The sequence below is a fragment of the Neopsephotus bourkii genome, unplaced genomic scaffold (assembly GCF_033783945.1).
Source record: "Neopsephotus bourkii isolate Nb327-2 ecotype Australia unplaced genomic scaffold, CSIRO-AGI_Nbou_v1 NB_1154, whole genome shotgun sequence".
Classification (NCBI taxonomy): Eukaryota; Metazoa; Chordata; class Aves; order Psittaciformes; family Psittacidae; genus Neopsephotus; species Neopsephotus bourkii.
In genome coordinates this window covers 1328217-1339677 of record NW_026901640.1, presented here as the reverse complement: position 1 = coordinate 1339677, position 11461 = coordinate 1328217, and the positions used below count along the sequence as shown (strand labels likewise).

General features: G+C 52.4%; 1 protein-coding gene across 2 annotated transcripts; it reads right to left on the bottom strand.

Annotated features, from left to right (window-relative positions):
* Window positions 1-1843: 1843 nt before the first annotated feature.
* Window positions 1844-7389, bottom strand: DYNLL2 (dynein light chain LC8-type 2). 2 transcript variants are annotated; one of them, XM_061363356.1, is made up of 3 exons: window positions 7230-7389; window positions 3852-3990; window positions 1844-2243 (listed from the first exon to the last, which is right to left on the bottom strand). In XM_061363356.1, the coding sequence occupies exons 2-3, from the start codon at window positions 3981-3983 to the stop codon at window positions 2106-2108; spliced, it is 270 nt and encodes an 89-aa protein (XP_061219340.1). In that variant the 5' UTR covers window positions 3984-3990; window positions 7230-7389; the 3' UTR covers window positions 1844-2105. The 2 variants fall into 2 exon arrangements, with proteins under 2 accessions (XP_061219340.1, XP_061219339.1); XM_061363355.1 differs by lacking the exon at window positions 7230-7389 and having other exon boundaries at window positions 3852-4009.
* Between the last annotated feature and the right edge of the window lie 4072 nt (window positions 7390-11461).

Below are 11461 nucleotides of genomic sequence, written 5' to 3'. Positions count from 1 at the left end.
AGAGAGACAGCGCAGAGTACCCAGAAGCCAAGGCCCCAGCTGTTATAGCAACCCATTCCACTGGGGTCATTAAGAGATTAGGCCCAGAACCTGCACATCCAGGTTACTGAGCACAGCAGCATCCCATCAGGGCTGCCTGCAGAGACACACTCCCCTCAGTCCCACTGTCTGGAGCAGGGCTGGAAGTCAGCACCAGCAGACTGGCCACATGCACTCCCCAGGCTGAGGTTCTCCCTCTGCAGACATGCCTCCTTTGGGTCATTAGCACCTTCAAGGGCAAAGAACTCACTGCGCACCCTCTGTGGACAAGTGCTGGCTTTGCTTGGGACAGCCGGTAACGAAGAAGAAACTAGAAGCTGTTTAAATGTGTCAATTCACCTTTAATGTTTGAAAAAAAAAAGAAAAAAATAAATGGTATTTGAGCCATTGCAGTTATGAAGGGAACAGACTTTGCTCCACGAGAGACCGTGAACAGATTCACATTAGACTCATGCTTGGAAAAAACCAAACCCAAAACATTCTCCTTTCAGACCCCCAGTGGAGTTCTGAATAGACAAAGACCACACGAGTGCCCCAGACAGCCCAAGGCATGTTACCCCAGTGCAGACATTTCCATCAACGTGAAGTTATGACAGCTACATTCGTTCTAGTTACAACATTGTTCTATCGATATTACAAAATTAGGCATACTTTGGATTTTGCACAGAGACAAGACGGACTTTTACTTCAGGAAGTCATCAACCTGGGTCATCAAGTCTTTTCACAACAAAGAGTCCCTTCACTGCTCTTTTACCCCCCCAGCAATGACTTATTACCAACACAAAGATCATCTCAGTGACACAACTTAGGTGCAACCAGCCTAGTGATATTGTCTGTGCATCAGTTAACAAACCAATAAACAGACCTGATGACAAGCACCAGGTATTTACTTGCCATCACACAGCATTTCTCCACACCCAGATAGAAGAACTTCCTGCAGCATAATCCAAAAGTCAGTACATACTAAGACAACATCACTGCTGAACCTATTGGAGACCAAGACATTTGTCTGCCTTTGAAGCAGATGTCACATGAGTTTCCTTCACACAAACATCACATGTAAGTTTAACTTCTTGGTACTGTGCTTTAAGAACAAAAGCAGATATCAGAACATGGAGGACACTCCTCCAGAAATAGCTTATCAGCTACAGAAAATAAAAAAAGGAGACAGTGGCCACTTACAAGTCTTCCACATGACTAACTTGCTTTAAGGAGAGCATCGAGTTAAGGCAGTGTTGAGACAACTGGCTAAGAACATGCCAAATAGAGCTGTTGTCAGTAGTCACCAATTTGATATCCTACTCCATTGCGGGGATGGGCCATGTGGCTTTAGATCTCAGTGTCAAGCTCTAAAGACTTCAGCCACAGAATGCCACTTTCTGCAGCAAGCAGCAGCTCAGGGGGATGGCTGTTGAAGTCTTCTAGACCAGGCTGAGTTGGCTTACAAGTCTAGGTCAATGTTTCAGCAGCGCCAAAAATACAGTGATGGACACTGAAAGAGAACACTGAGGGTGCCAGCTGCAAGCCTGTTTATCACAGTCCGAGGTGGAGATCAACTTCGGTGTGAAAGCCACATAATCAAGAGCCACCCCACCAGCTTTCAGGGAAGGTCTAAGTACCTGCACTGAGGTTACTGGGAGAGCCAGCTCTCTACAGTCTGCAGGGTGGGTACAGAGGCTCACACTGGCTTTGCTCCTCTTTACAAGATTAACAGTCTAATAAAACTCAGTAAGGAAGTCAGGATCTTTTGGCCTGCCCAAAGAAGTTTTCCCAGCCTCAAAGAAGGAGTTACCACTGAGGGAGCTGTTGTGGAATAGTTTTATTTCTTCCCACGTAAAGGCCATTGTTTTAAGCATTTACAGGTTTCCTAGTGCAATACAACCAAAAAAAGCAGTAACAAAAAAATGCCGCCTTCTTCCCAGGCAACTAAACAGAAGTAGATTTTTACTGCAACATATACACATTAAATATAGTATACAGTCCATGCAGCGGCATAGCCATGTTAAAGGGAGTCGTGGCTTCAGCCATCAGTGCATTACAGTCCGAATTTCACTTGCTCCTACTTCCTATCCAGACTTGAAGAGAAGAATTGCAACCTGACCCAAGTAAAAATAGATGAAGTGCTTTGTCTCGTGTGTTACATAGCTGCCAAAGTTTCTGCCAACAATGCAGTGCCAAGTTGGGTTGTACTTCTTGTCAAATTCCTGAAGAAAGAGAAGAGAGGCATTAAGGCCAAGAAAGCCCACATGAAAATAGTTCTAAGCACGAATTCTTAGCTGGTTCTGTCCACTCACTATTGCCTCTCCTCCCACCTCCAGCATCTTTTGATTCCCCACTGCAAGACACTGTCATATTAAGCAACCAGACCTCTGCACTGGATAGCTTGAATGATCGAACACAAGCAAATCAGCTTCTGAGCCTTGGAGCACCCATCAGCCCTGGCAGAACGAGCAGACACAAGAGCTCTGCTTGGTACAGCCTATTCAAGCCCTGTGTGTAGGCTTGCTCAGGGGAATATTTCTCCTCTCCCATTCCAAACCCACTCACAAAAAATAAGGTTCTGGCATGTCTGTTCCAGCAAAAGCATTTGAGCTTAAAGGTCACCTAAAATAAGGATGGAGAAGTCTGGCTTTTACTGCTGGGGTCTCTTCACATAAAGGAGAGATAATGTACACTGAAAGCAAGCAGGCAAGTTTACAGGCCAGGCAGCACATGGAGACCTGAGAGGTCCAAGGTGATAAGTTGAATGCTGGCCTAATAGTCTTCTATTTAGCAGTTAAGATGGGGTTAAAGACCATTTTTTTCCCTCTAGTGAATACACAGCTTCCAAGAACACCCTTTCCTCCACCGAGACAGAGTTGAAAGAACAGACCAAACGTTCAAGATTAAAGCCAGTGTTAGTCCTCAGACAGCAGCAAGACAGTTTGAGCTCTTTGCAGGTAACCTTTAAAGTAAGGAAAAGGCTTTCTTGCCAGGGCATGAAGGGCCATCAAATTGCTTTCCTCCTCCCAACACAATCACAGGAAATAAAGGGCAGCTTCTTTTCAGATGCCTTTTTTGTGCCACTCACTCACTTTACAGGCTTCATTGCCCCAAGCAGTTTGAGAGAAGTCTTGCCTCAAAGTGATCAGAGAGGTTAGGAGACACCTTTGAACCCTTTCTATTCAAGCTTAGATTACAAGCAAGGCCCAAAAGCCAGGTGCCAGGACTGCACTCTCTATGAAGTCACTTTCCTCCTTCAAAAGCTCTTTGCCTGACCATTCAGAGAAGTGGCTACAGAGAGAACTTACAGCTCCCCAGATGCCATCAAGCAAGAGACACCTCTTCCCAAGCCAGGGCAGCCGCCTGCATGTTTTTAAAGCAGCACCTTGCACAATCCCAACAGCCAGCACAAGGCCCCATCCTCCTCCACACCACCCACCCCAGAGCCAGGAACACACTGGGGAGAACTGCACGTGCACAGCTGCCCACTTCAAGTGAATCAGTAATCCCACCCTGCACTGGTACTGCAAGTGAGGCAGCAGCATCTCTGGAGCAAGTCCTAAACAGAGACTGCAGCCAGCTCTTTCTAGGCTGGCAAATCCAGAGGGACAGTACTCAACATTGCTCAGAGCTTGCCAGAGCTCTGCCATAGCCCTTCTCTGACCTTGGAGAAGTCATTCCATCCTCTTGGGAACAGCAGTAAAAAAGCCAAGAAGAAAGCACCTTCTCCCTCCAAACACACACATATCAAACCTCAGACACTCAGGCTCACGACAGGCACACATACTTAAGAGCTTCAGGAAGTCTCAGCCCCCTCATCCCGTAGTTACCTTCTTTATATATGCTGCAATGTCCTTTTCTATGTTGTACTTCTCCATTGCCTGTGTAGCACAGTCCACAGCATCTTGCTGCATGTCCTCAGACATGTCTGCATTCTTGATCACAGCCTTTCTGTCAGACATCGTGAACCTAAGACAGAACATAGAATCCTTTAATTCCTTCCCAAGACAGGAGAAGCTTCCTGTGCATCAGAGGTTGTCCTTTCTATGGCACGCTGCGTCACAAGCAGATACTACAAGCCCCCTGTTACAGCCAGGGTGAGTTTCACAGGGTAGCCTACAGTAGTCCCTTGTAGGCTAAGGTGCACCTTACAGCTGGAGCACTGTAGCACTGGCAGTGCCTGGAGGTGAGATCAAAGATAGCCCAACATCAACACCTGAATTAAATTCATGCAGATAAAGCTTACTGTGTGGGAGGAGACGGGATCTGCAGAGAGCCAGAACCCTCCTATAGATCAGTAGGCTAAAGCCAAGTTTGCCTTCCAGGAGCACCAGCAGTTTGGAGCATCATCTGTTCAGAGCCTTGCAAGATCCCAGACTGCCCATCACCAATAGGGAGGCTCAGGAAGCATATGTTAGCAGCAGTGCTTTTATTCCACCACCATCCCAGGTGTTATAGTTACCACTGCTAGTTTAGCCTGGAAGGAGTGTTGTTGTTCCACATTCAGCCTATCATCATTCCCTCAACCTCAGTAACCCAGACTTCAGCTGTTCCCACGGGACAAAGCTGGTCTGATGAGCTAGAAACAGGTTAACACCATGCTGCAGCCTAGAAACAGGGGCAGGGGAAGCAAGCCCCATCACAGAGCTGGCGCAGCCAGGGCCTGGCAAAGCAGCCTCCTTTTTGCCCTCCCACCTGAGAGCCACACCACAGATGTCAGACACCAGCACACCAGTGCTAGTAAAACTCAAAAGCTGTATACTACAGCTGAGCATGCAGCCCCCTTCACTCTGTCATACCAGTCCCTGAAGCCACTTGCACATAGATCTGCCATGGCCTTCCCAGGGAGACACGGAGCACTGGGAAACTTCCAGCACAGTCTGTATTACTGGAGAAAACAGAAACTGGGCAATCCCAGCCCTGCAGCCTTTCTTCAAGCAAAGGCCACACACTTGCCTTGCAGAAGGAGCCCTGTGCAGACCTGCCTCCAATAGACCCCTGCAACCCCCCCAGCCACACGAGGCCCAGTCAGGAGGCACATGTTTTATCTGGGGGACTGGTCAAGCAAAGGTCTTCACCAAGAACCAGTTGCTCATCTTGACAGCAGCTCTTGCCAGAGCATGTTAAAAAATATGGGAATAAGCTCCCTAATGACAAGGAGTACCTCCAATTAAGCCTGCAAGGCACCTCTAAGTCTTTTTACAGTGCTCTAAGTCTTGAATGATACTACCAAGCATGTTTTGAAATAGTGAAACTACACATTTTTAGCTCTACTGGGGAGTGAAGAAAATCTGCTGCAATGATCACTTCCTGGAATAGTCCCAGAAAACTGAAGGAGTAGCTTTGTTACAGCAATTAAAGGAGCCTGCTACCCAGAGAGAAAGAGAATCCACTTACATAATTGCAGCCCTATGATTACAATACTTCAATTCTTCACTCTGCCTGCACTTGAAGGCTTCTATTGCAACCTTAATTTATACGGTTTAGATACAATGTTTAATAGAGCACTGCTATTAACATACGCTAATAGCATCAGGAGGAATGACAGGAACTGAGCTCAAATGCCAACAGAGAGCACACGCCCCTACCACAGCTCTGGAAAAGCCACTTCCAGGCAGGTTGCTCCTCTCCATGCTGTGGTTTAAACTGGGGGCAGAAAGCCCAGCAGGACAAGGTACAGCTCACAGCAGCCCAACCAACCGCCTGTAGATTTGCAGTCTCTTGGAAAAAAGTGTTCTGGGGGTTCAGCCCACAGGGAAAGGAAGTAGCAAACATCCACTCGTGGCTCATTCTTCCAGGAAAGCTTCTTTAGGGGGAGTGGCAAGCTCTCACACACATCAAGCCTTCACATACCTCTGCTACATGCTGAGTTCAGAGGGCCATTACATAACCAGCCACGGAGTGACCTGCAAAAAGCATCTCCTTTCCTCATTGTTTAGGCAAGGAGCATCTCAGTGCAGGCCCATACTGCCAAGGGCCAACAGCGCCATAGAAAAGGAGAACGATTCTCCTTCAGCAGAGTTGCAAGTGCTGCCCTCCCCACAGCACCACACTGCTCCACAGCACAGCATCCTTCACAGGCCAACCCACAGCAGGGACTGGCAGCTGACAGTACTGCTGCAGAGATGGTCCCCTGTACCCATAGTTGGGCAGGAAGCAGCTCCAGGGGTCACCCCACTCCACAACACAGGGCAGGGCCCCAGTCCCAGCTCATTACCCCACGGGATTACAGAAGCATCCTCCCCACAAGCATCCCAGCAACACCACATACACCTCTTGTCCCTAAACCACAACATCATGGCTAGCCCTCAGGGCCTCACCACCTGAGTGTGGCCCTCTCAGACAACAACCACAAGGCCTCTGCATCCAACCCAGGACAGGACAAGGCTGGGAGGCAGAACAGTACCACTCCAGCAGCCACCCCTTCCCCAGCCCAGGGCAGGATGCAGCCTTGAGGAAGAAAAGGCCATAGTCCCAGCAGAAACTCTAGAGCAGGATGAAGTCCTGGGGTGGGAGGTGAGGCCCAAACCAGCACCCAAACCTTCCCTCACCAGGGCAAGATGAGCTCTTAGAAAGAGCGTAACAGCCAAGTCCAGCACCCAACCACTCCCCCCAGCAGGGCAGTGATGGGACTCTGAGAGCTAAATGATGCTCAAGACCAGCTCCTGCTCCTTCCCTCACCAGGACAAGATGCAGCTTTAGAAACGGGATGAGGCACAAGCTCCCGCACGCACTTTTTCCCTCACTGGGCAGGACAGGGCCCAAGCCCAGCACCCATCACTTCTCCACCAGGACAGCACGGAGCCCGAAGGTGGCGATGAGGCCCAAGCCTAGCACCTACCACTTCCTCAATCACGATCCTAGAAGAGAGGTGCGGCACAGCCCCTTCCCCACCACGGCACAAGGGGGCCCGGGGAGACGCTCCCAGGAGCCGGGCGCATGTGCAGGCCCGAGCCCCGCGTGACCTTCACGGGGGGAGCCCCGGGGCCGCCCGAGGCAGCGGTGACCTTGCCCGGAGCGGAGCCGGCAACAAACCACCGGGGCGTGGCGGGCTCCGAGCGCCGCCGGGAGCTCCCTTCAGGCCGCAACCGCCGGCCGGCCAAAGCCGTTACCCCCGCCTCCCTCCCGGCCGGCCGGCCGTGCCGCCACCTCTTCGCACACGGAGCAACCAGTACCCACCATCCGGGTCGGCGGAGAGTGTCGCTCACCTTCACAGTGACAGGGCCACCCCGGGAGGGCGAGGCACGGCACGGACCAGAAGGAGGTGTGAGAAGGCCCCGGAACCGCTCCGCCTCAACCCGCTCCGCTCCGTGCGCCGCGCCGAGCGTTCTGCGCCTCACCGCCGCGCCGCGCTCAAATACCGCCCCGCCCGCTGCGGCGCGCGGCCCGTCGCTTCCCCATTGGCTACACCGCCCGGAACGCCGCGCTCTTATTGGCTGCTCTGCGGCGCTCCCCGCCGCCCCGGCCCGTCCGCCCGCGCTGTTCTGCCTACATCCTGTTTCATCCCACAATGCAGCGGGGCGAGCGCGGAGAGGGGCGGGGCCTCGCGGGGGCGGGGCTACCCCGGTTCTGTGAGGGAACGGGTCCCGGAGCCGCCGGGACCCCCAAGAACCGGCCCAGGGCCCCCGATCCCGGGCGCGCTGATTCCTTTGGAGCGGTCTCTGCTGCCTTAAGGAGCCATGGCTCCTCTGTGGGAGTCCCCTCTGCCCTGGGGACCCCGATCCCGCGGTGACCGTGAGCCCCTGGGAGGGGCCGGCTGCCTCTGGTAGACCTGATCTCCTGCGGGGTAACTGCTGAACTCTGTTCCCCATGCAGCACTGTGATACCCTGGTTTGCATTACTGCTCTGCCTGAAGTAAAGCCGTAGTAAAGCTCAGCCTTAGCAAGTGAGCAGGTGCCAGTGCCATCAGAGCAGGATAAAGTGCTGTGTATCCACCACAGCATCGCTGTGGCAGGATCCTTGCGGCGGGCAGGGGCTGGCAGTCAAACCTCATGCTATCGTTGCGTGCACACCTCAGGGTGGGAGACAGCAAAGGAGACTCATGCTCATAACCCCTGCGCTGGGGCTGGCAGCGAGGGAGCACCCAGCGGGATCCTGGCACGCTGCTGCAATGCTGCTGCTTCGGCCCCTTGGAGCTCCGGGCACGCACCTGCCCCATGGGCCCGGCTGCCATGGACACCTGCCAGCCCCTGCTTGGGTTGCTCCATTTCACCTGAGCAGAGGTGCCGAGCGAAAGGAACCACCTGAAGGAAAGCCCAGCAGAACACAGTCCCGGTTCCCTGCTGTGAGCAGTGGTGAGATGGAGACGGTGCTGCCTGCGCTCATCCGGCTCTCAACGAGACCAGTGTTAATTGCACGCGTGGCCTTGAGAACCAGGTACTGGAATCTATCTAATGTGATTGCTCAGGGAGGACAAGCCTACAGCTGGTAACAGCACTCAGGGGACAGGCTGGAGTTCACTCCATGGCTGTGTATTTGCCGCTCAAGCAGGCAGCCCATGAATGGGCTGATCCTTTTTGGCTAATGAGATGGGTATTTTATGGTGTGACCTTTGCAGCCTCTGAGGTACTGGTCAAAACTGCCACCAGCAAGTAAGATATTTACTATTCCCAAATTTACCTGAGCTTCAGCAGCAAGACTGCAGGAGCCAGAGAGCAGCAGCAAAAGTGAGGCTGCACTAAGTTTGTAAACCCAGTGCTGGTGGCACAGGACCTGCCTTCAGATAGGTAATATGAGGGCGTCAGCATCCCCTCAGACCCCAAACACATCAAGTGCGTCAGTTGGGAATGGCTGTGGCTCCCTGCTCTCTGCCTGGCACCACACACAGGAGCAGTGGACATCCCATGGCAGCACCAAGAGCTGCTTGGGCTGAGAAGTAGTGTCAATAACTGAATACACAGCCAGAGCAGAGGGTTGGGCTGCAGCCATCAAATTGCAGCCTCAGGCTTAAACACAGAGATCCCTCTGCACTGCTCTGAGAAGGAGCTGATACTCTCCCTGCACCCCTGGAGCAGTGTTTTTCCTGCCTTCTCCTGCAGGTTGGCTTTCCTTGCTCCATCTGCAGGAAGGGGAGCGGACAGTGCCCATCCTGCTGGGATGCAGGCGATGCCCTGCACCCACTGACATGCTTTGGGTCAGCACAGGCCACCCCAGCTGGGCCCCTGGCTTTGGCTGGGCTGCATGCCGGTGCTAATGCAGTAACAGGCTTAGCTACAGCCCTTTATGAGCTCCCATCTCAACAACAGCGGGAGTAAATATTGTTATAGTGCTGTTTCCAGGGGCTCTGGATGGCTGGAGGGGGCTGAGGTGCTGATCTTGGGGCTGAGGAGGGGGGGAAAGGCCCTGTCTGGGCAGTCAGGGGTGCACAGAGTGTGCTCCAGCATTAGTGGCTGCTTCTGGCTCCCAGATCAATCCTGCCTCCTTCCCCAAAGAGTCTGCAGCATGAGGAGGTGAAGGAGCTGTGCTCCTGCCCAGCACAGCCTGGCTGTGGCTTGGCACTGCCCTTGGCATGTGGAGGAGCACGGCCTTGATGGAATAAAGTGCTCCAGATGCCAGGGAGGGAGCTGCGTTCCTGAATGGTGACAAAAAGCATTTATTTAGAAATTCCTCTGAGTCACTATATAAGGCACTTCACAGGGATTCACAGGAAAAGGGCCTGGCAGCGAGGAGCTGTTTGCCATCTAAGGCTCTGCTCCTCCTGCCCTGTGGCCACGCACTTCCCATGGGACACATTTCCAATCCCAGGAGATTTGAAGTCAAAACCCACAAACTGCCATAAGAAATGCAGAGATCTGGGATCCAAAGGCTGGGAGTGTGGCTGCAGCATCCCACAAACTGTGCATCCATCCTGCACCTCCACTGTAACACCCCTCATAGGAGATTTTTCCTCTTATTTAATCTAAACCTACTTTGCTATAACTTAGCCCATTACTTGTGCTCTGCCCTGCCATGGACGTGGCACACTGATGTATTTTGAAGCATGTGTCTGTAGCAGATGACTGTCGAAATGTCACCTTTGTCTCCTTCCCTCGTGTCTCCTTGTGCTTCTCCAGGCTCCAGCATCAGTCACTCTCTTTCACCAATAATCAATAAAACCAGCAGAAGTAAAGAACCTTCTTTTATTAATTCCCCTCCTCACTCTCCCCACATGTCCCAGAGGATGTGTGTGAGCACCAGGCACCCTGGAGCAGAGCCGCCGCTCCACACTAAGGGAGGTTTGGCCACTTCATCATATCAGCATAAACCCTCTCTGTCAGGCCCTGCCTGCTGCAGCTGGAGCACGAACATCACACGCTGCGGGCACTCTTCCTGTCTGGTGACATTGCAATCACTGATAATCATCCTCCTGTGGCTGAAGCATCGAGCAGGGAGCCCGCAGCTCCTTGCAGAGATGCGCTGCAAGGAGATGTAAGGGTGAGAGGGAAGCACTGCCAGCAGCTCAACCAGCACCCAGCTCCTGCCACGGGGGAGCCTTGCAGGGTCAGACCCCTCACAAAATGCAGTATTCTCCCCTGCAAGTGACAGCCCACCCATGAGGCAGCCATGGGGTGAGGTGGATCTGCCCTTCCACAGGCTGCAGTCCCCATCCACCAGCTTCCCAGCTGCTGCAGCCGCATCCTCACCTGTTATTTTGTACCAGGAGTTGATTGTTTTGGCAAGTGCTTTGCAAACTGCATGAGGGAGGGTTTGTGATCAGTCCAGGGCTGTGCTTTGATCAATCTTGTCTGTGAAGCAGTTTGCAGTGCCCTGGTTAATGTACGTTATTGTCTCCCTGAATCCCGCTATAGAACCTGAATAAATCCCGTGGAAAAAGAAAATGCCCTACAAAAGGAAACGTAAAACTCCAGCAAGGACCTGCAATGCTGATGCTGAGGGTCTGGTGACCATAAACACTCAATATAAGACCCCAGGTCCTTCAGTTTATGGTTCACAAATTTGGGATGATAAAGTGTTTTCACTACCTGCCATCCTCTTTGAGGCACAGATCCAGTCTGGGTTCATTTCTGTCTCCCATGAGTTACTCTCACGTCCCGTAGGGAATGGGAACCACATTCTCCTTGTGCCTGGTGCTCCGAGCACCTCATCCATGCCTAATCTATAAAGGCTTTCAGTCCAGAGTGCACAAAAACCAGCCCTAGAGCTGTCCCCCAAGCTCCCCAGCTGGGAAGAGGGCCACTACCCATTATTGCTGCTGGGATCAGTGGGTCTCAAACCCCCAGACACATCCTTGGGCCATGCAATGCCCTGTCCCCAAAGGCACCAAAGCCCTTTGGTGTCCAGTGTGCACTATGCAATAGCTAGACTTGTCTACTTGTGCACTAGACAATAGCTCATGTCTCTTGTTGGATCTGCCCTGGAGCAGTGGTAGCTGCAGCGTGGCACCACAGCAGGGCAGCCTGGGCTCATCTCCAAGGCAAACGGGCTTAAAACTGTGACAAGC